The sequence below is a fragment of the Phacochoerus africanus genome, chromosome 16 (assembly GCF_016906955.1).
Source record: "Phacochoerus africanus isolate WHEZ1 chromosome 16, ROS_Pafr_v1, whole genome shotgun sequence".
NCBI classification, from domain to species: domain Eukaryota; kingdom Metazoa; phylum Chordata; class Mammalia; order Artiodactyla; family Suidae; genus Phacochoerus; species Phacochoerus africanus.
The window spans coordinates 18,931,780-18,954,341 of record NC_062559.1 but is presented as its reverse complement, the minus strand read 5'-3'; the positions used below and the strand labels follow the sequence as shown (position 1 = coordinate 18,954,341).

The 22,562-nt window shown below is 56.0% G+C and overlaps 1 protein-coding gene across 1 annotated transcript; it reads left to right on the top strand.

The window, feature by feature from the left end:
* The first annotated feature begins 18,915 nt into the window (after positions 1-18,915).
* On the top strand, positions 18,916-20,018 carry PANO1 (proapoptotic nucleolar protein 1). Its single transcript, XM_047763116.1, has 2 exons — positions 18,916-19,260; positions 19,467-20,018. Exons 1-2 carry the CDS (start codon positions 18,916-18,918, stop codon positions 20,016-20,018), a joined length of 897 nt encoding a protein of 298 aa, XP_047619072.1.
* Positions 20,019-22,562: the final 2,544 nt, after the last annotated feature.

Genomic DNA, 22,562 nt, shown 5'->3' with positions numbered 1-22,562 from the left:
CTAGTGGAAATCACTGATGTGGAACAGAAAGATTGAAAAGAAATGAAGACAGCCTCAGAGAACTCTGGGACAACATTAAATACACCAACATCCATATTATAGGGGTGCCAGAAGGAGAAGAGAGAGAAAGGGAAAGAGATAATAGCCAAAAACTTCCCTAACATGGGAAAGGAACCACTCACTCAAATCCAGGAAGCACAATGAGTGCCATAAATAATAAACCCAAGGAGGAACACACTGAGACACATATTAAATCAAACTGACCAAAATTAAAGACAAAGAGAAAATACTGAAAGTAGCTAGGGAAAAGAAACAAATGCCATACAAGAGAACCCTGATAAGGTTATGGGCAGATTTTTCAGTGGAAACTGCAGGCCAGAAGGGAGTGGCACAATATACCTAAAGTGATGAAAGGAAAAAAACTCCAACCAAGATTACTTTACCCATAAAGGCTTTCATTCAGATTTGAAGGAGAAATCAAAAGCTGTACAGACAAACAAAAGCTAAGAGAATTCAGCAACACTAAACCAATTTTACAACAAATACTAAAGGAACTTCTCCAGGTGGAAAAGAAAAGGCCACAACTAGAAACAAAAATACTACAAATGACAAGGATCACCAGTAAAGGCATATATTCAGTAAAGATAGGAAATCATCTGCACACAAATATGCTACTAAAATCAAGAAATTGTGCGATGAGGAGAGTACAAATTCAGGACACTAGAGATGCACTTGCAATTAAGAGACCAACCACTTAAAACTATACACACACACATATATATACACACACTCCTATGTCAAAACTTCAGGGTAACTGTAAACCAAAAATCTACAATAGATACACACACAAATAATTAAAATCAACCCAGCAGTTCTCGTTGTGGCACAGTAGTTAACGAATCTGACCAGGAACCATGAAGTTGCAGGTTCGATCCCTGGCCTTGGTCAGTGGGTTAAGGATCTGGCGTTGCCATGAGCTGTGGTGTAGGTCACAGATGTGGCTCGGACCCTGAGTTGCTCTGGCGTAGGCCAGGGCTACAGCTCCAATTAGACTCTTAGCCTGGGAACCTCCATATGCCACAGGAGTGGCCCTAGAAAAGGCAAAAAGACAAAATAAAAAAGGAAAATCAACTCAAATACAACACTAAAGATAGTTGTTAAACCACAAGAGGAGAGAATAAGAGAAGAGCAGAAGGGGAGAAAGCAACAAAAACAAATCCAAAACAGTTAATAAAATGGCAATAAGCACATATATATCAATAATTGCCTTAAACGTAAATGGACTAAATACCCCAACCAAAAGACAGACTGGCTGAATGGATACAAAAACAAGACCCATATATATATATACTGTCTTCAAGAGACCCACTTCACTTCTAGGGACACATTCAAACAGGAATCAAAAGAATGCTGGAGTAGCAATACTCATATAAGACAAAATAGACTTTAAAATAAATATTAGACAAAGAAGGACATTACATAACGATCAAAAGATCAAGACGATATAACAATCGTAAATATATATGCATCCAACACAGGATCACGTCAACATATAAGGCTTCTGCTAACAAACTTAAAAGGAGAAATTGGCAGTAACACAGTAACGGGAAATTTATCACCCCACTTAAAGCAATGGAGAGATCATCCAGACAAAAATCAACAAGGAAACACAAGCCCTGAATGAAGCATTAGACCAGGTGGACTTAATAGATACTTATAGGACATTCCATCCAAAAGCAACAGAATACACATTCCTCTCAAGTGCACATGGAACATTCTCTAGGATTGATCATATTCTGGGCCACAAATCAAGCCTTGGTAACTTTAAGAAAATTGAAATCATCAAGCATCTTTTCTGACCACAATGCTATATGACTGGAAATAAGCAACAAGAAAAAAAAACTGCAAAAAACGCAAACACATGGAGACTAACAACATGCTACTAAACAACCAATGGATCACTGAAGAAATCAAAGAGGAAATTAAAAAATACCTAGAAGCAAATGACAACAAAGAGACAACACTCCTAAACCTATGGGATGCAGCAAAAGCAGTTCTAAGAAGGAAATTTATAGCAATACAAGCCCACCTCAGGAAACAAGAAAAAGCTCAAATAAACAACCTAAGTTTACATCTAAAGCAGCTAGAGAGAGGAATGACAAGACCTAAAGTTAGCAGAAGGAAAGAAATCATAAAGATCAGAGCAGAAATAAATGAAATAGCAATGAAGAAAACCATAGAAAAGATCAATGAATCTAAAAGCTGGTTCTTTGAAAAGATCAACAAAATTGATAAACCCTTAAAAAAGGGGGAGGGGGACTCAAGTCAATGAAATTAGAAATGAAAAAGGAGAAGTTACAGCAGACATCACCAAAATACAAAGAATCATAAGAGACTACTACATGCAACTATATGCCAGTAAAACAGAAAACCTAGAAGAAATGGACAAATTCCTAGAAAAGTACAATCTTCCAAGACTAAACCAAGACAAAATAGAAAAGATGAACTGACCAATCACAAGTACTGGAATTGAAACTGTGATTTTAAAATTTCCAACAAACAAAAGTCCAGGACCAGTTGGCTTCACAGGTGAATTCTGTCAAACATTTAGAGAAGAACTAACACCTATCCTGAAACTATTCCAAAAAATTGCAGAGGAAGAAACACTCCCAGGCTTATTCTATGAGGCCACTATCACCCTGATACCAAAACCAGACAAAGATACCACAAAAAGAAAATTACAGGCCAATTTCACTGGTGAACATAGATGCAAAAATCCTCAACAAAACACTAGCAGACAGAATCCAACAATACATTAAAAGGATTATACATCATGATCAAGTGGGATTTATCCCACTGATGCAAGAATTCTTCAACATCCACAAATCAATGTGATACACCACATTAACAAACCGAAGAATAAAAACCATATGATCTCAATAGATGCAGAAAAAGCCTTTGACAAAATCCAACACCCATTTCTGATAAAAATCCTTCAGAAAGCAGGCATAGAGTGGACCTATCTCAACATAATTAAGGCTATATATGACAAACCCAGAGCTAACATGATTCTCAACAGTGAAAAGCTGAGAGAATTCCCACAGAGGTCAGGAACAAGACAAGGATGTCCATTCTTCCCACTACTATTCAACATAGTTTTGGAAGCCCTAGCCATGGCAATCAGAAGAAAAAGAAATAAAAAGAATCCAAATTGGAAAGGAAGGAGTAAAACTATCACTGTTTGCAGATGACATGATACTACACCTAGAAAGTCCCTGACTTCAGACTCTACTACAAAACTAGTCATCAAAACCATATGGTACTGGCACAAAGACAGAAACATAGATCAGTGGAACAGGATAGAAAGCCCAGAATTAACCCACACAGTCAACTAATCAATGACAAAGGAGGCAAGAATATACAATGGAGAAAAGACAGCCCCTTCATTAACAGGTGCTGGGAAAACTGGACAGCTGCTTATAAAAGAATGAAATTAGAACACTTCCTAATACCATACACAAAAATAAACTCAAAATGGATTAAAGACCTAAATATAAGTCCAGATACTGTAAAACTTAGAGGAAAACATAGGCCAAACACTCTCCAACATAAACCACAGCAGTATCTTCTCAGGTCCACCTCCTAGAGTAATGAATAAAAACAAAAATAAACACAGCAAAGGAAACCCTAAACAAAATGAAAAGACAGCCCACAGAATGGGAGAAAATATTTGCAAATGAAACAGCTGACAAGGGATTAATCTCCAAAATTTATCTACACGTTCTGTAGCTCAATACCAAACAACCCTATCAAAAAAATGGGCACAAGATCTAAACAGACAATTCTCCAAAGAAGACATACAGATGCCAAGAAACACATGAAAAGATGTTCAACATCACTCATTATTAGAGAAATGCAAATCAAAACCACCATGAGGTACCACCTTACACCAGCCAGAATGGCCATCATCAAAAAATCTATAAATAATAAATGCTAGAGAGGGTGTGGAGAAAAGAGAACCCTATTACACTGTTGGTGGGACTGTAAATTGGTGCAACCACTGTGGAAAACAGTATGGAGATTCCTCAGAAAACTAAAAACAGAATTACTATTTGGTCCATCAATCCCACTCCTGGACATCTATCCAGAGAAAAAAACCACAACTCAAAAAGATACATGTACTCCAGTGTTTATTGCAGCACTATATACAATAGCGAAGACATGGGAACCACCTAAATGTCCACTGACAGAGTGGATCAAGAAGATGTGGTACATATACACAATGGAATATTACTCAGCCATTAAAAGGAAAGAAGTAACAGCATTTGCAGCAACATGGATGGACCTAGAAATTATCATGCCAAGGGAAGTTAGCCAGACAGTGAGACACCAACATCATATGCTATCACATACATGTGGAATCTAAAAAATATCACAATGAACTTCTTTGCAGAACAGATACTGACTCACAGACTTTGAAAAACTTATGGTTTCCAAGGGAGACAGGGAGGGAGGTGGGGGGATGTGCTGGGGGTTCGAGATGGAAATGCTATAAAATTTGGTTGTGATGATTGTTGTACAACTATAAATGCAATAAATTGAGTAATTTAAAAAAAGAAGTTACTCAAAAGAAAACAAGCACTCAGAGTTCTTGTCATGGCTCAGTGGAAATCAATCTGACTAGCCTCCAGGAGGACACAGGTTCAATCCCTGGCTTCACTGTGGGTTAAGGAGCCAGCATTGTTTTGAGCTGTGGTGCAGGTTGCAGACACAGCTCAGATCCTGCGTGGCTGTGGCTCTGGTGTAGGCTGGCGACTACAGCTCCGATTCGCCCCCTAGTCTGGGAACCTTCACATGCCATGGGTGCAGCCCTAAAAAAAAAAAAAAAAGCAGGGAAAAAGACGAAAGAACGCACTACCTTTTTTATTTTTTGTCCTTTTTTCCCTAGGGCCGCATCCACGGCATATGGAGCTTCCCAGGCTAGGGGTCCAAAAGGAGCTGTAGCTGCCAGCCTACACCAGAGCCTCAGCAACATGGGATCCAAGCCAAGTCTGCAACCTACACCACAGCTCACAGCAACACCGGATCCTTAACCCACTGAGCGAGGCCAGGGATCGAACCCACAACCTCATGGTTCCTAATCGGACTCATTAGCCACTGAGCCACAACGGGAACTCCAGCACTACTTTTTTTAAAGTTTAAGATAACTACATTTAGCATCTTCCACATTCTTATAGCCAAAGCAATGGGCATTTAAAGCCTTGATTACATAATGGCGTTCCCATCGTGGCACAGTGGAAATGATTCCCACCAGTAACCATGAGGTTTGGGCTTCGATCCCTGGGCTCGCTTAGTGGATTAAGAATCCGGCATTACCGTGAGCTGTGGTGTAGGTCGCAGACTTGGCTTGGATCCTGTGTTGCTGTGGCGTAGGCTGGCGGCTGTAGCTCCAATTGGACCTCTGGCCTGGGAACCTCCATATGCTGCAGGATGGCCCTAAAAAGACAAAAGCCAAGAAAAAAATAAAGGCTTGATTACTTAAAACACTTCAATTTTGAAAGTGTTCTGGGAGGGGCTAAACTATCATGGCCTGTAGGTATTTATTCGCAGATCACTAAGGAAAGGGCGAGACAAGCCTGGTGAGCCATCTGAAATGACTACAGGAGGAGGCTGTAGACGGGGCTCGTTCTCTGAAATTGGCGGTCAGGAAACGCAGCTGAGGGCATTCAAACCTCTGTGTTCTCTAGAGAACTGCCAACCATAGAAGCCTAGGATGCCAAACCAGCCCTGTGCCTCCAGCCAGCACCCCCCAGTCTGCATAAGACCTGCAGGGAACTGGTTAGAGGCCCTGGGTCTTAGGAACAGTGCTTATAGGCAACAAGATTTCTGCCTTCCCTTCTCCACCCTCCAATCCTGAAGGATCTGTTCCACACTCCCACCCAAACACTGCGGCTCTGCCTTCCCTCTGAGCATGGAAGGTTAAGCTGAACTCAGGTGTTGAGACTGAAGCTTCAAACGATCCGGACTTAATGATGGCCCATGTTTACAAGGTTGTGGAATTCACTCAAGACCTCATTAAAGAACTAGATCCACAGGGCATGGTAAAGGCAGCGACTGCAGTAGATAAAACCATTTTACGTGCAAACCCGCCAGGGCAAGATGCCTTTGGTTTCATAAAAAGAAGACATCTCGTGGAATCCTGCTCATGGCTCAGCAGCTTAAGGATCTGGCCTTGTCACTGCTATGGCGAGGGTTCAGTCTCTGGCCCGGAACTTCTGCCTGCCGAGGGGGCAGCCAAAAAAAACAAACAAAACCATATAGGGAAGACACCTCGGACTTGTGGGTTTGTCAGTGGCAATAAAGTTTCTATTTCCACACAAGGGGCACCTGTGCCTGCATCTTACCTCCCCTGATAACCCTGCTCTCCTGGTCCTAAGGCTTGCAGCCCCCACCCTGCCCCCATGCTTCCTTCCCAGGAGAGCTGAGGCAGAAGGCAGAGACCCCCAGGTCAGAGCAGAAGCCTAAGACCCTCCAGAAGCCTCTGTTGATGGAGCCCGGCAGGGGGCCCAGGCTGAGAAGAGGGAGCCCACGTTGCCGCTTGCACCCCACTCCCACAAAGGCAGCTGCCTCCTTTTCCTGCCAGCCTCTCACCATGAGAAACCCCACTGGAGCCCAGGCAGGGGAAACCGCCTTTCCTGGAAGCTTGAGTCAGGCTTCGGCCAACATTTCTGGCAGAGCTTTGAGAACCCTTCTAGGAGACTGATCCCCCAATTAAACCCCACAGCCCACCAGCCCTACCACTGTAGCAACTGGCTTTCCAGGACTTGGTGTTTGAGAAAAGGCACATCCACCATGAATGCAAAAACCCTTCAATTAATTTGCAGTTTGTTCATCACAGCAGCACTTACATTTAAAACACAGCAACAGCTTTGTCCTCGCGGAGTCCTCTGGCACCACCTTTCACCATGTGAGCCTCTCCTCTAAGGCCCAATTTAGGTGCTACCTTTCCTCAAATCTCACAGGACCAGCCTTTCCTCTGGGCCTAGTGCCTCTACTGTCTCCACCGCCTGGACCTGCCCTCCACCCACACCGCTGTTACTGTACCTGTCTTGCTGCCCCAGTTGAACTGCATGTGCCAGGACAGGCACGGCCCACACTGGCCGCCACACCTCCCGCAGCGAGCCTAGCCCTTTGCTATTAGCAGCCAACAGAAAGACTGGTCAGCTCAAGGGAGCACCTCCCTTTGACCTAAGGGGGCCAGTGGGCTTCCTGTACCATGAGTTCCCTTCCAGTCCTAGGGAACTGGGACTCTCGCGGGGACCAGGATCCTGGAGCTGCCCAAGGTCATGCGGAGTGTGGAAGCTGGAACTCAACACCCTGCCTGATTCCAGGACCTCCCTATTACATACCCTGCCGGCCTGGGCAAGAAAGTATAAGACCCAGCTGGGCCCCTAAACAGCTTTCAGCTGATGGGGAAGCCGGCCTTCTGGCAGGTGCTTTCAGTGAGGCAGCCCGGACTGGGAGAGTTGTAGGCCATTTGAGTTGCTGCCCTACCGCAGATTCAAGGGTACAAAGGTGAGGGGCAAGCCCCCCAGGTGAACTTGCTCCTAGCAGAGCATGGAGGGAAGCCAGTAGCAGTGGCAAGGGGGCAGCCTGTGTGGCAGGCCAGGTCACACGGGGCCTCGTAAACCAGGTAAGGCGCTTGGGTTTATCTGGGGGGGGTGGGGGGGCAGGGTGGGGGGGATGGTCAGATTAGCCCTGAGGTGGTTCTGCGCAGGCAGGGAGGCGGCAGTGGTAAAGGTGCCCAGGCCCTCCCCATCAGCCCTGGGTCTGGTTCCACCAGCCCAGCAATCAGAGCCCCCAGGGGAGGGCAGGGCCCCTGCATCGGGTAAAGGGGCCCCAGCCCCAGACCAGCTCCTTCCTGATATGCAAACCAGTGCTCGCAGCCTAGGGAGGCAGATGGCCTGGGCTCCGCTTCCCTGCTCCTCACCGAGGTCAAGGAGCTTCGTCATCCATCCTGATCCCTGCTGGCCCGAGTGTGAGGATTAATTGAAATCACAAAAATACACATCAGTTGCTCAAAGATCCGTAGCTGTCACCATGACTAAACCTGTCCAAAACTCCCCACCCCCACCCCCAATTTCCTCAACTCCCCTTCTAGGCCACAGAATAATCTCATTCCTGTCTGCACCTCCAAGCCCCTAAATGGCCATCCTAGGACTTCCCTTGAAGTTGCAGTTTCAATTCCCTGGCCCGGTTACAGATCTGGTGCTGCCGAAAGCTGCGGCGTAGGTCACAGATGCAGCTTGAATCTGGCGTTGCCGTGGCTGTGGCGTAGGCCAGCAGCTGCAGCTCTGATTTGACCCTTAGCCTGGGAACGTCCATATGCTGTAGGTGCAGCCCTAAAAAGAAGAAAAAAATGGCCTTCCTGGAACAGGGAAGAGGCCTAGCGCACTGGAGGGGGGCAACCTCTGACCTCCTGCTCTGCTCACCTCCCAGGCTTCAACTGTAATTTCTTCTCATCACACCCGTTACTCCAGTGCTTACTGGGAGCACCACATGGGGCCCACGCCTTGAGGGCCACGGGCTGCCCTCTGACGGTGCCTACAGAGCCTCTTCTCACTGCTCATAGGCTGAGAACAGAGCTCTTTAAGGCAGGAGACCCGCGTTCCCTCACCTTCCCAAGGAGTATTTCCAGTTACTTTCCTGGGCCGGCCAGCCAGCCAGCCCCACAGCCTCCATCCATCCAGACCACCGTCTCCCGCTCAAAGCAACACTCAGGGGAGTTCCCACTTTGGCTCAGCAGGTTACAAACCTGACTAGTATCCATGAGGATGAGGGTTCAATTCCTGGCCTCACTCAGTAGGTTAAGGATCCAACGCTGCCGTGAGTTATGGTGTAGGTTACAGACAAGGCTCAGATTCTGCAGCTGCAGCTCCAGTTCAACCCCTATCCTGGGAACTTCACGTGTTGCAGGTGTGACCCTTTAAAAAAAAAAAAAAGGCAACACTAGCCCAACACCCTCACCAGGCTATCTTCCTCCACGAGTGGTCTTGCCACATCACACACCTGATCACATCCACTTTCCACCTACCAGGGCTTCCACTGTCTTCAGCTTCAAGGACGAATAGCCTGCAATGGCCTGCTTTCCAGCCTAGCGTGGCCCCAAGGAAATCTGCACTTTTTCCAACAGGTTCCTGTCCTCCTCTTCTTTCTCATCCAAGTCTTATGTCACTCATCCTCCAAGGCTCCTCCCGTGTCCCAGCAGGTGCCCCTTGCACTCTTCACGCTACCGGTTCTGACTACACAGTGCAGTATGTAGCGAGTGCTTAATAAATATTTGGCACGAGGAACAACGCCCCACCTCCTCACGCCTGGCCATATGCATCAGGGTTTAAAACAACTACTACAGCCTGTGGGGGGCAGGCACTCTCTTTGTTACAGGCGCCCTCTTCTAGGGGACACTCCTTCACCAGCCTACTCCCCCCACCCCCACCCCACTTGCTCACTCGGCCCATCTCTCCTGAAAGGCTGCGGCTGCCAGGACGTAGCCAAGCCTGGAGTCGGCTGCCCAGCCCTGCCCACCATCAGCCCCCGTGTCTGAAAGCACTGACCACCTTCCGAGGGCAGAGGAGCAGGGAAAAGGGCTTTGCATTTATATTTGTACTGTTCACTCCGGGTCAGGACAGGCGCGCGCGCGCGCACGCGCACACACACACACACACACACACACACACACACACACACACGCGTGCGCACACACAGCTCTAGTCCTGCTGCCCCCAAGCCTTCCGTAGGCACAGAAAGTTCCCCAGCTGGAGTTCCCACTGTGGCTCAGCGGGTTACAAACTGACCGTTAGGATGAGGATTCGATCCCTGGCCTTTTTCAGTGGGTTAAGGATCAGGCGTTGCTGTGAGCTGTGATGTAGGTCGCAGATGCAGCTGGGATCTTGTGTTGCTGTTGCTGTGGCTGTGGCGTAGGACGGTGGCTACAGCTCCGATTCGACCCCTAGCCTGGGAACCTCCATATGCCACAGGTGCAGCCCTAAAAAACAAAAGAAGAAAAAGAAAATTCTCCAATAGGCCTGCCCCCTACTCTCCCCCTTATCCTTGACCCTGTGCTCTGTCTCAGGGAGCACACTCTGCAACCTTGGGCTCTGGAAAGGTGGGTGCAGACTTTGTCACGGTGCCCTGAGGCATCAGCAGCCCATCTGCACAGCAGAGAACTGTAGCTGGAAGAAAGGGTCCAGCCCACGGGCCACCCAACTTCCCAAGGGAGCCAGTCCCGCATTCATGCAAAGTGGCTTAAAAGGCACATCTCTGGGGCCTTTGTCCCATCTGTCTCTCACCACCTCAGGAAGATGACTGGATGCCTGTGGATGGATGGCCAGCCCTCTCTGCCCCTCTCTGCCTCATCCTCCCAGCCAAGAGCCCGAAGGAAAGACCTGCGCTCAGTGTGGAAGGGAAGGAGCCCCAGAGCCCACCCTGAAAAGGGCCTTCCCGCACCCGGGGCTGGACCTCAAGCCTTAGTAGCACCAATGGCCGGAGGACAGTTTTCAAGCCGACGCGGAGACCGGTGACCCCAGGGGGATGCAGGGAAACACTGAGTGTCACTTCCAGCTGCACCCACCCTCTGCCACTGCCCGGGGCCCCTCCTCCCTCCCAGCAGGGCAGCAGGTCCTGGGACAGCACGGACCCTCCCTCGGCGGCTGGCTGCGGAGTTGCTTGCTGAGCCCTCGCACCATAGTTGGCAAGTCTAGAACCACCGGATCCCATTATCTCACCAGTGTGAGTTCTACCATTGCCAAAAACAGTGCGAGGCAAGTGGCGGCAGAGCCGGGACCCCGGGAGCTGGGGAGGCCGAGGCCTGTGCTGAGGGAAGAGGCAGCGACAGTTAGCGTGGTCCGGGAAGGGCCGGATGGGAGGCAGCCTCCCCGTGGCTAAGACAAGGTCACTCCCGCGTCCTTCCTGTTGGCTGCCCTGGAGCCCGAGCCCAGCTCCTCCTCGGTCCCTCCCTCCCCGCGGTTCCTGCGCAGTCCCCCGCAGTCCCCCGCAGTCCCCGTGACTGCCTGCCTGCCGGATGGAGGGGCCACTCAGGGGAGGGAGGGGCAGCTATCAGGTCCCAGCCCAGGCCTGAAGGCCGGGCCCACCCACTCTTGGGGGGGACCCTACAGACAGGGCCACTCCATCTCCACTCCAGGCCACCAGCAGGGGGCTCAGGAACTAGGGCACCTTCTAAACCAGGCAGCCCTCTGCCCCGGCTCTAGAAGAGAGACAGCTAAAGTGGCAGTGCAGAGCCATCATGTCACTGTCCCCTTTGATCCAGGAAGACCTCTCCTGTAAGTGCCCAGAGCCTAAAACTCACCAGCACCCCCCCCCCCACAAGGGAGGAAGGCAAGCGTCCGTCTGTAATACCTTTCCTTCCCTATCAAGCCCGGAAGAGGCAAACCGCTCCGCCCGAGGGCTCTCTTCCCTGAGGACGGAGAGTGAACCCCCCCCCACTGGGCACAGGGAGCCTCTGGGCCCACCGACGTCACTCATCTTGGCCAGTCAATGGCAGGCGTGGGCCAAGCCGGAACCAGCTTATCCTGTCCACACAGCATCCTCTGACCAAGGACCCACCATGTACACCCACACCAGCACCCCGCCCCCCCACTCCAAACACCCTTGGAGGGTTGGCTGCAATCTGGTTCCCCAAAGCGGCACCTCTCCCCAGACCTCCAGGTAACTTACCCCAAGGACACCGCACCTCTGGGTCCCACATCCCCCAGATGTGGTCAGGTCCTTTCCTAAGGGGGTGGTCACCTCAAGTCTTCAATCGGCATGGTGGCTCAGCTTCCCAAGGCCTGGGAGGATCTGTTTGCTCCTCCTTCCCCCCTGGGCAGTAAGAGCAAATCAGCAGTGAGCCCATTTCCAAACCAGAAGCCCAGGCTGGAGAAGCAGCTGCCTGGGAGGCAGATCCCATCGCACAGGGCTGTGGAGACAGCGGCCAACGAGCAAAAGGAGCAAGGAGGACAGGGCCCTGGCCCCCAGTGGGGCTGGGAGACAGTGGCCACGGCCCGGGGCTCCTTGCTCGTTGGGGCAGAGTGAGAGTGCCAGGAAGAGGGATCGAGAAGAACAGAGATGCAGACAGACCCAGGCCATCCTCAGGCTCTGACTCGCCCAGAGCAGATCCCTCAAAGGGGTGGGGAGGCCGCGGGTGGCTCCCAGCAGGGCCTGGGCCAGGAGCAGGGGGAGGCTCCTCGGCTTGGTGGTGAAGCTTACAGAACAGAGTGGGGGCCAGGCTTGTAGGGCGGGCCTCTGGGGACACCAGCACAAACTGGCTCTTGTTCCCAGCGTATTGGGGCAAGGGGAGGGCAGCAACTTGGCCAGGAAGCTCCCCAAGCCCCTTCTCCCCACCCACTGGGGCCGCGCCCCGCACAGCAGCCTGGACCAGCGGCCCCTGTTGGGAGGGGGGCCTTGGCGCACCAGCCCGGCCTCAGAGGCAGCACCACAGCCCCCACCGGCGATCAATGGAGTCGGATCGCATTTCGCAGAGGCAGGGCCGGGGCTGGGATAATGGCCAGGATTGAATAAGCAAATGGAGTGTGGGGGAGGGGAGGCTGGAAAACCTACTTCATGCAGCCCCTCCAGGGAGCTGCCATCTCCAGCGGCCCCGAGCCCCCAGCCCCCAGCCCCCCAGATGAGGGGCCCTGCGCTGGAAGACATGCACTGGGAGTGGCTGCTCTCGAAAGACACCGAAACCAGCGATCTTCCCACTCTGACAAGAACATGCTTTTCAAGCTGCAGCGGGAGAGACTGAAGTCAGCCTGTGGGAATCCCTGTGGGGCACAGGGCTCTTGGATGGATCAAACACCCCCAAAACTGCGAGGCGCCTGTCGAATGGGTTAAAACCTTTTGCCCATTTCCCTGGGAAACACGCAAAGGACTCAGGTCCCCTTGCACTGGGTGGTAAGGAACAAAGGCGGGAGGGCGGGGAGGCGAAGGCAGGCCTTTTTCCCCCCGACTCCCACTCCAACGCCAGGAAATTGAGAAGAGCCAGCAGCCAGGGTCCCATCCTGGGGTCGTCACTACTGTGGGTGAACTCATCTCTCAAGCCAGGAGCTAGACCCCCAGAGGCTGCGGGCCATAGACAGAGGCTGGCTAGAGGCACAGACCTGCCCCTCTACACCCCAAGCAGCACCTGCCGTGTGGGGCTCAGCAAAGGCGCCCACCTGGGCAGGTGCGAGGAGCAGAAGCAAAGGTACAGGAAGAAACGGAGCCCAGCTGCAGGCCACCCAGGCTCTGAAGGGCAGCTGCTCCGTCCTGTCCTCGGGCTGCAGAGGCCAACCTGTAGAAGTTCCAGGGATGCTCTCTCACACTGTGTGGCTTTCCAAACAAAGCCCCTGCTGGCCAGGGGTCACTCCCTTCTTCTCTGCCCCTCAGACCTGGAGCCCTGAGGCAGGTCATTTTAGGCCTGGAACAGACAGGCGAGCAGGAGGCCAGCCAGGCCGCCCTGTGCGGGCAGAGCCGAGAGGGCAGATCCGGCTGCAGGGCAGCTGACCAGGGCAGAAGCCCCCTTCCCCTCCTATCCTGAAATAAGCAAACAGCTCCTTTTTCTGCAGGACCTGGAAGAGCTTAGGCGTAGGGACACCATCGCCTCACACAGGAGAGACTAGAAGGGGGCTCCTGGCTGTCGGAGAGCCAACAGAGAAATGGCCCATCCAAGGTGCCCCCTAGAGCCCTGGGCTGGAGGGGCTGAGAGCAAGCAGCCCGATGGATCAGCTTCGACCATGCACGCCCACCCTCACCCCACTCCCAGATCAGAAACCAAAAATGGCTCTCACTGATGCAGGCGAAGTCTCTAGCCCTGCCTGAGGCTCGCCCCCCAGGGAGAAGCAGCTCCATGGGGACAGGGCCAGTGACTTCAGGCCTGACGATTTCCAGTGGGTCCGTATCCAAGTCCCCGAGTCGGCGAGCGGGCCTCTTGCGGACTGCTGTCACCAGGGCTCCACACAGGGACAGGCTGGCTGGCCCATGTCTTCCTGGCAGGGTTCGGGCCTCTCTCGGCCTCAATCTCTGCTGTTGGGGGCAGCCTTGGGAGCCCAGACTTATCGGTTCGGAGCTGAGGTGCCTCCAAGGCCTGGGGACGGAGGTCGGCTTACAGCACAAAACCCATCAGTGAGGCTGACCCCACATTAGTTGTGGCTGGCGGCTGAAGAGACACTGGGGCCCAGCTCTGCCACTCACTGACTGGCCTCTGCAGCCAGGCCTTTCCTTCTCAGAGTCTGTAACAGGATTTTAAAAATTCCACCCCCCACAGGGCTGCGGTGGTGACCAACAGATAGAAGACCTAGATAATGTCGCCTGATACACCAACAGAGAGCAAAGCTTCAATAATCGTAGCCCAAATCCAGGGAGCCAGGAGCCACATTCCTGTGTGGTGTGTGAAGGGGACCCCTGGCCTCTGTCCCAGAACCTTCCAGGGGCAGAGCCTGAACCATACCCCAACTCCAAGCGCACCGAGTGTCCTGCTCTTCGTGCTAACCAGACGAGCCCTCCACGGGAGGCTCTGCCCTCCCAGGGGGGCTGTGACAGGCCCCAGCAAACACCCAGCCTGACCTCGAGGACACCCCAGTGCCAGGAGCTGCCTCCCTCAGTTCCTGCAGCAGAAGGCCCGGCCCTGCGCTGCCAGCCGAGGTCTCACCCCAAGGGTGTGCTGGGAGCCAAGCTGGGCCTTTCTGACCCATGGCACCACCCAGGCTGGCCCTACAGATGGTGACACCGCCCCCCCTCCACTGCTGCCGCGGGCCGCCCCATCTGCTGGCCCAGCTCAGATTGCTGGGCTTCCAGCTCTGCTGTGGCCCCAGGCAGTGTAAGGCGATCTGGCTGCCCACGGGCCGCGGCCCTCTGAGCAGCTGAGCCAGATGGGCCAGGAAGACAGTGAGGAGACGCTGGAGCCTGGACACAAGACGCGTGGGCGGGGAACAGGGCTGCAGCATCCTGCTTTCCCATATTGGCACTGCACATAATTGCTCAGAGCGGAGAGACACAAGCAAAAATGTGCTAGTGCCAAAATCGGCCCAGCAGGTGGTCGTGGTGTGCACCCTCTGGGGACAGGCTGGAGGGGCGGGGGTGGAGTGGGGTCTTAAGCGTCCCTGGAAGCAGCCGTTTTCCGAAGTCCAGGCCCGCTGTGATGGGGGCGCAGCGCGGGGGCCGAGGTGCTCCTGAGACACTCGCGGATCTGTCTCTGCTCTGTTTATGGCCCTTCGGTAATTCACTGACCGAGACTGTTCACAGTGAATTCTACCAGTGCCATACACAGAACAGGAGTCGCGCTCTCCGGCCTGCTGACCCTGCGGAGAGACTCCCGCTTCCCAGGCCCAGCCTCCCACCCACGGCTTAGTGGCCCCCCTCAGCCCACACCCTTCACAAGCTATACGGGTCTGGTCTCTGTCCAAGATGAACTTGGAGGGGACAGCGACAGTGAGGGGCTAGGGCCAAACTCCTGGCTTTGAAGAGGGCGGAGATGACCCTATCAGGGTGTTTTCCTGTCTCAACCTGAAGGCCCACCGACGTCCCGCCCTGCTCCCCCAGGTCGCGCTTGCTCAAGCCAGGGATGGAGTAAATCCAGCTCAGAGGAGCAAGCAGCTGGCCAGAGCCTTTTCTCTGCCCATCGGGCCAGGCCCCAAAGGGACAGTGACCAGCAGCAGGACATCCAAGGGCACCTCTCCTGGCCTCTGAGCACAGACACCAGCAGTCTTGTTCTAAGAGGCCTTGGTCCCCACCAGCCTCCATCCCCTGGCCTGCCCTGTGGCAGAAACAGCCCCAGAGGACAGACCAAACCTGCTTGCTCCCCGGACTCCCATCCCAGACCAGATCAGCCCGTGACCTGCCCAGCCTGGGCATCTCTGCTGCTGGCCTGTGGCCAGGACCAAGGCAGGAGAAGACCAGCCCAGAGGGCAGGTGGGCCGGAGGACCCAGGGCCCAGGAGGCAGCACAGAAGGAGCTGGAGGCACCACTGCCCTCCAGCAAGGGGAGCGGCTTCTGGCTGGCTGGAGGGAAGCAGGGCGGAAAGCGGACACAAGGGAGGGGCCGGGAAAGGTTGCATCAGTGGTTGCCAGAGCAGTTGCCTCGAGAGAAGTCAGTGTCACTGTGGTGGCAGCTCCTGCCTCTGGTGCCAGGCACCCTGGGGAGGGAATGGGAGGTTGGGAGAGAGGGCTGGTCCCAGGGGAGCTGGTACCCAGGGCAGAGGGCTGGGGACTCTGCACAACAGCAATCCCAGCCTATTCCAGGCCAGCAGGGAGCCCAGGGGGCTAGAAAAGCCCCCTGGAAGGGTCAATGTCTTTTCTGGTCCAGAAACTGTGAAAAACCCTCCGCGCTGCTTCTCCCAGTGACCTCGGGGCTGCTCGCACCGAATCCTCACCCAGCTCTGCCCTGGTCACCTGTACTCAGGAGGGCCCATGGCTCTGCTCTGTGCACCACTCTCCCCAACCCCAGGGACACCTCATCCTGCCTTGACACATCCCACCGCTGGGCCCTGGCCTTCCAGAAGCCAGCCCATCATCGGGGGAGGGTGAAGGTCTTCGGAAGACACTCCCGGGCATTCTGCCTCAGTTCCCCCCACTCTCACTCTGATCTCTGCTAAATAAAAGGCAACGAGACAGGGTATCTCCCAGCCTTGGGGGCAGGGAGGTTGTAAAGCCACCTTAGCAAAGACAGAGGGTCTGGAGGAGGTAGTTTTCCAGAGAGCTCAGGGTACAGACTCACCCGAGGGGCTATTGAAATGCTGATTAGCAGGCCCACCCGTAAATCTGCATGTTAATAGGTAGCTAGGCAATTCCGGGGTGGGGAGGGGAAACCCCTGAGAAAATGCTCTCCCCAAGGCCTCCAGTCTAGGCAAAGAGAAACCTTACCCGAGGCACATAGATAGAACCCCAAATTCCTTTTTCTTTCTATTCTTTGGGAGGGGGCAACACTGTGCCCTGGCCTGGCACCAGGCAACCGAGGTGCCAGCAGAGGTCTGAGGGGAGAGGCCTGTAGTCAGGGATTCGGCTCCCCCAGCCCTGGAAATGAAGGGAATTATTATCGAGTCACCAGGATCTTGGGTGCTCTTCTGACTAATTGTGGCACCTCGGTGGAGACCCTCGGTCTCTGCTTCTTTTTGGGACAGAGTGCAGAGAAGAGCTTGCAAAGCCACATCCCCTTCCAGCCTCCATTTCTGAGCCCAGAGCTGGGCGAGGAGGCCCCTCCCTGTCGCCGGCCTCACCCCTGCTAACGCGAATGCGGCAGGACCTGGTGCCGCAGTGGCTGGGTGGCGCCACGACTGCCACCCCAGCTGGAGTCGAGCAGGCCCTGACAGTAGGGTCTCCAGTTTCAGCAGAGGTGGGCTCGAGCCTGGGACCCACAAAAGCAGAGTCTTCCCCTCCCTCCGACAAGAGGCAAGGGGAGAAATGGTGGTGAGCAAGAAAAATCTCATTTGAAAGGTCAAGAGGGAAAACTGAGGCCCAAGGTTCGAGCCAAGTCCTCAGAGCAACCTCCTCTGCCCTACGTGGGGGCGGGGGTGGTGAGGGGGGGGGGGCAGGGACACACACAGCCATGACTTTGAAATCCAAAGGCACAGAAATCCACCTCTGGGAGGGGAAAGATGGAGATAAGGTCCCCAAGTAGGCTGGTCCCTGTGAGTGAGCTCCTGGCAAAGAGCATCTGGAGCTGGCACAGGTCTGAAGGACACCAGACCAGGCGGGCTGACACCAGAGCCAACAAACGCCCCAAATACTTGAGGGTCTCATGTCTCCTACCCACCCTCTGCTGACAATCCCCTCCAACTCGGGCGGCTTCAGCTCCACCATCCTCCGCCATGCCAGGATGCCTCACTTCCCCTGGAGGGTTTCCCTCCCTCAGAGCAGGTGTCCTGGAGCACAGAGCAGGTCCCAAGTTCCCTTCTGGTGTTAGGGGCTCCCGAGGGGTTGAGCCATCCCAAAGCCCCAAGGCTTTCCTCTTGTCTTCTACACAATGATTCTGGAATCCTGGATCCCAGCTGTACCTCCCGTGCAGGGCATGGACTGGACAGGGTCTCCAAGAAATGTCCCCAAGATCTAAGGGGCTGGAGGTTGGGGCCCTTGGACATGCCCAGGGGCAGTACCTGCTGCTGTGCCTCCCCCATGAGGCCCCAGGAGAGGGCCCCAAACCTGCTTTCCTCCCTGCCCTGGATGCCAGCGCACCCACAAGTAACGAGGTGGCAGGAGCTGTGTGGGCTTAAGTCAGGAGCCGCTGGGGCCCCTTAACCCGCCTCAGAGGGAAAAAGACATAAACGAAATTCTCACAAATGAGATTGGTACCCCGAAATCTCTTCTTCTTTGCGTAAGGTGGTCTCCAGAGCCTTCCCTCTTCCCTCCCAGCAGCAGGGCCAGGGGCTCAAGTGCAGGAAGCTGGTCTTGAGCCGGAAGGAGACAAACAGAGTCTGTGGCTTGGTGGCCAGGATTTGAACCTAGAACCTGGCGGCGCGAGACTGTGCTGGCCGGCCGTGGCTGAGAGCTGGGCTCGGGGCCACGTTCCTTTGGGTGCGCTCGGTTCGTAGTCGGGATGGATGTCTTTCACGGCTCAGAGACTTGCCGACTCCCTGCCCACTGGGCCCACTACCGGCGCGCAAAGGGTGGTGCGCACCTGGTAGAGCCCAGTGACCCAGCTGGAGAACCAGAGGCATAAGGCAGACATCTGCCACCTGGCCCCCAGGAGGAAAATCGGGCTTTTAATCCTCAAGAGCTTTGTGAATCCGGGCGGAATGCAGGAACGATCGGTCCTCACCTAACTGATGGGGGTGACGGCGGGGGTGGGCAGGTTGATTAGGGCACCGCCAGCTCCCGGCGCCTAATCGCTCTGAGCCAGCATTAGCACCCCCAGCCCCTGGCGGGCACATCTATACACAGTACAGGGATGCCAGATCTGGGGGGAAGGTTAAGAGAATGGCCCAGCCTGGAGGGATCGGTGGAAAGGGGCGATCCCCGACTCCCGGGCGGCGCCCTCCCAGCCCAGTTCCTAAGATGCGCTCAGCGGCGGTGGTCCAACGTGCGCCATCCAGCCGCCCACAACAGAGCAGAGCTCAGGGGCCTCAGGTGCTCGCAAGCGCTAACGGGGATTGAAGTAGGCGCAAGGGGGCCCGGTGTCTCAGCCGCGTGCTCAAAGGATCCCAGGACAGGTGGCCATGAAGAAGGGAGCTGGAGGTCCAAGAACTTCTCGCCCCCAGAGACTGGGCGGGGCGGCCCCGGGGCCACAGAAACAGTAACGACTTGCCGTGATGCCCTGAGAAAGGGCTGAAAGAACGAGGTCTGGGAGCAGGAACTCTCTCCCGGCCCCCTGTTACAGCCCTCCTTCCAGCCTGGCGGTTCCACCCAAGCCTATGAAGGCGGCAAAGGCTGGCGCGACCCCCGTTCGATTCCCTAGAGAAGTGCTTGGGCCGGCGCCCATACGCACCTCGCGAAACGCAGCGGCTCTCAAGCCCTGCTGCCGCCCCTAGTCCGGGACACGGCCCTCGGGGCACCGCAGGCTCCATCGGGGGACGTGGGACCACGGGGCCGCGTGGGCGACTCCGCCGGAAGGCGCGGGAGAGCCAGGAGGCCGCACTGCAGCGTCATCCCCGAGGGCCGGCCGCGCCGAGCAGCCCCCGCCGGTCCAGCCACCCGCCCGCAACTCTGGTTCCAGCACTGCTCGCCCCGGGGCGCCCGCCTCCACCTTCTCTTCCTCACCCGGCGCTGGCTCCGCCTGGCCCCGCCCCGGACACTCACCTGCGCCGGCTCCGGGCTGGGCGCACCGCCGCCTCCCAGCTCTGCGCCGAGTCCACAGCAGAGAGAGAACGCAAAAAGAATCCTGGTTCGCTGCGGGCCGATGGACGGAACCCAAGGCACGCCCGGGCCGCACCGAAGGCGGCGCCCCGCACCTCCACAGCTCGACGCGGGAAGAGGCGGCGCCCGAGCGCGAAGCCCGGCGGGGGAACAAAGAGGAGCCGGGATGGGGCCGCGCGCTTCCTGGGTGTCGGGTGACAGGTCTGCGGGGGGAGGCCCCAGCCCGGCCACCTGAGGAGGAGCCGCCTCCGCGCAGCAGTTGGGGTAGGGCAGGAGAGGCTATGGGACCCCGGAGCCGGAGGAAAAGGGTGCGCAGGGTGCCCTGGACGGCGCGGCCAGAGAGAGGCCCACCGGCTCCAGCGCCGAGGTGCGGAGGCCAGACGGAGCGCGGGGATAATGACTCAGGGAGGGCTTACCGCCCCCTGCGCCCCGCCCGCCTCCTGCGCCGCGCCATTGGCTCAGGTGCCGTGAGGCGGGGGAGGGGCGGGAGGCGGGCCGGGGATGATTCACCTTGAATGTGGCTCGGGTTGGTGCGCAGCGCCGGGCACGCCCGACCCGGACTGCGGAGACGCGAAGAGGCCCCGCCTGCTCGACCAACTCGGCCGGGTCTGGACCCAAGGGGTCTCGCCGCCCGCCCTGGGTCCCTGCCTTCTGCCTTCAGGCCAGGGTGCAGCTGGCTGAGGTCCGCCCCGACGCCCTGCCACCCCACCGCACTCTGAGCCCGGAGCTAGCAGAGGTGTGTGTAGCGTAGTGAGCTTGGAAATCCGATCCTGGGCTGGGGGAGGGGAAGTGCGCTTGGAGCTGGGACGCACTGTGGGGCCACTGGACGAATCTCCGCAGTCTTCCCCGCAGAAAGGTGCGCAAGGCTGAGGTGTCTCAGTGGACCCGCCGGGGGTGCAGGGCTGGAGTGGGTCCTGGGGGCTTCCGCCACGTCCTCACCCACTTATGCTCGCGCTGCTCTGCGGCCCCACAGGTGTCTGGCCACTGCCGCCGCGGTGAACAAAGGCGGCCTGTCCCAGAAGGGGGAGGGGGAGAGGAGCCGCCCCCAGACCCGTTCCCTTCCCCCTTCCTTCCCCCAACTGCGGGACTGACTCTCCCAGGAGGAGGCGGGGTTGGGCAAAGGTGGGTCGCGGACGCAGATTAGATCTTTTCCAGCCATCCTGCGCTCCGATACCACCCGGGGGCTAGGAGACTCCCAGGCTGTCAGAGTTAGGGTGGCCTCTTCCTCCTTCCCCAGCATCCTGAGCCCCAGCGCGTTCCCCCTCCCTGCCGCTTTGGGCGCCCTTCCCTGTCTCAGCCCCGCCTGGCTGCCCCAGACGGCAACCACAGTTCAAAACCAGATTAAAATAAAACGTTAATCCGTCCTCCTCCCTTTTAGCTCCTACTTCTCCCGATCGACCCCCATAAGTCTGGAGGTTGCGAAGCCCCTAAAAAGGGAGGCGCTTAGCCTATCCCCTCATCAAATCTAAAGGTTTCTTGTATTAAGATTGAAGACCGTTAGTACCGTGCCCGGATCTCGGAGGAAGGGAGTAGGCTGCGGTGGGGGACGGGCGTAGGGTCCATAGTCTCCACCCCCACCCCCTGTCCTACCGAGCCGGAAGGGGCCGAGACCGCCGGTGCGGATACGAACCCTTCAAAAGGTCCAACTCCTGGGCGGGGCCTGCTCCCTCCCCGGAGGTCTCTGCCACAGGCGCAGGCAGAACCCCACCCCCACCCCAGGCCAGAAGGCCCGGCGAGTCGCGGGGTCTCGGTGTCCCTTTCGGCACGGCCATGGATGGGGCGCTGTGCGCCAGGCCTCGGCAAGGCACAGGACGCAACAGGCCAAAAGACGAAAGGGCTTTGGGGTCCACATTAACCCCTCCCCAGCCCGCACGCATTCCCTCACCCACCTAGGTCGCCATAAACTTCCCTACGTGGTTCCCGAGGATTGTAGGATGCTGGGTGGTAGGGGCGCCGTATGCCCCGGACCGCAACACGCGAGCGCAGGCCACACAAGCATCCATGGGCCCCGCGGCCTGCCGCGCCCCCTTTATAGCGCGCGCCCCGCCCCCCCTACCCCCGGTGCCCCGCGCGCCCCGCCCGGGCCCATTCACCTGCTGTTGAGAACCAGACACCGCACAGCGCCAAGCGAGCCACCGGGCGATGCGGTCGGGCCGTCGGGGCTGGCGGGGCGGGGGCGCCGCCGAGACAGATCCAGTTTCCACCTTTTCTTAAATGCGCGGCTGAAAGTCGAGACGGCCCCGGCCTCAGGAGCCAGCGTTGCTTTCTCCTCCCGAGACTCCCCTAGCACTCCGACGCCCCCAGCCCCATTCCGGGAGGGGCAGCGAAACAGCACCCGAAAGGGTTCATACATATTTTAGGGAGAAGGCCCGGCCGGTAACAGGAGCTGGACCCCGACGGCGAGGGGGCGGCCCCCGGGTACCTGATAGCCCGGATCCCCTTCGGCTCGGGGCACAGGCGGGGGCGGGGGTGGAGGAGGTGGCTCCGGCCGACCTCTGGTCCTCACTTTGCTGCCCTGTCCCGTGCACCCTACGCTCGCCTGCATCCTGCCTTCCTTCCCTCAGCAGGTCCGAGGTTTGGCCCGCGGGGCATCCTTCCCCTGAAGGGACCCTTTTCTCTCCACCACCAAAATCCGACTCCGCTCTAAGCCATGCGTCCGCGCCGCTTGTCCTCTACGCTCAAGTCAGGCTTAGGAAGAAGGACCCTTTTAGGAGGGGCTGCCCCGCCCAGTCTAACTTGGAG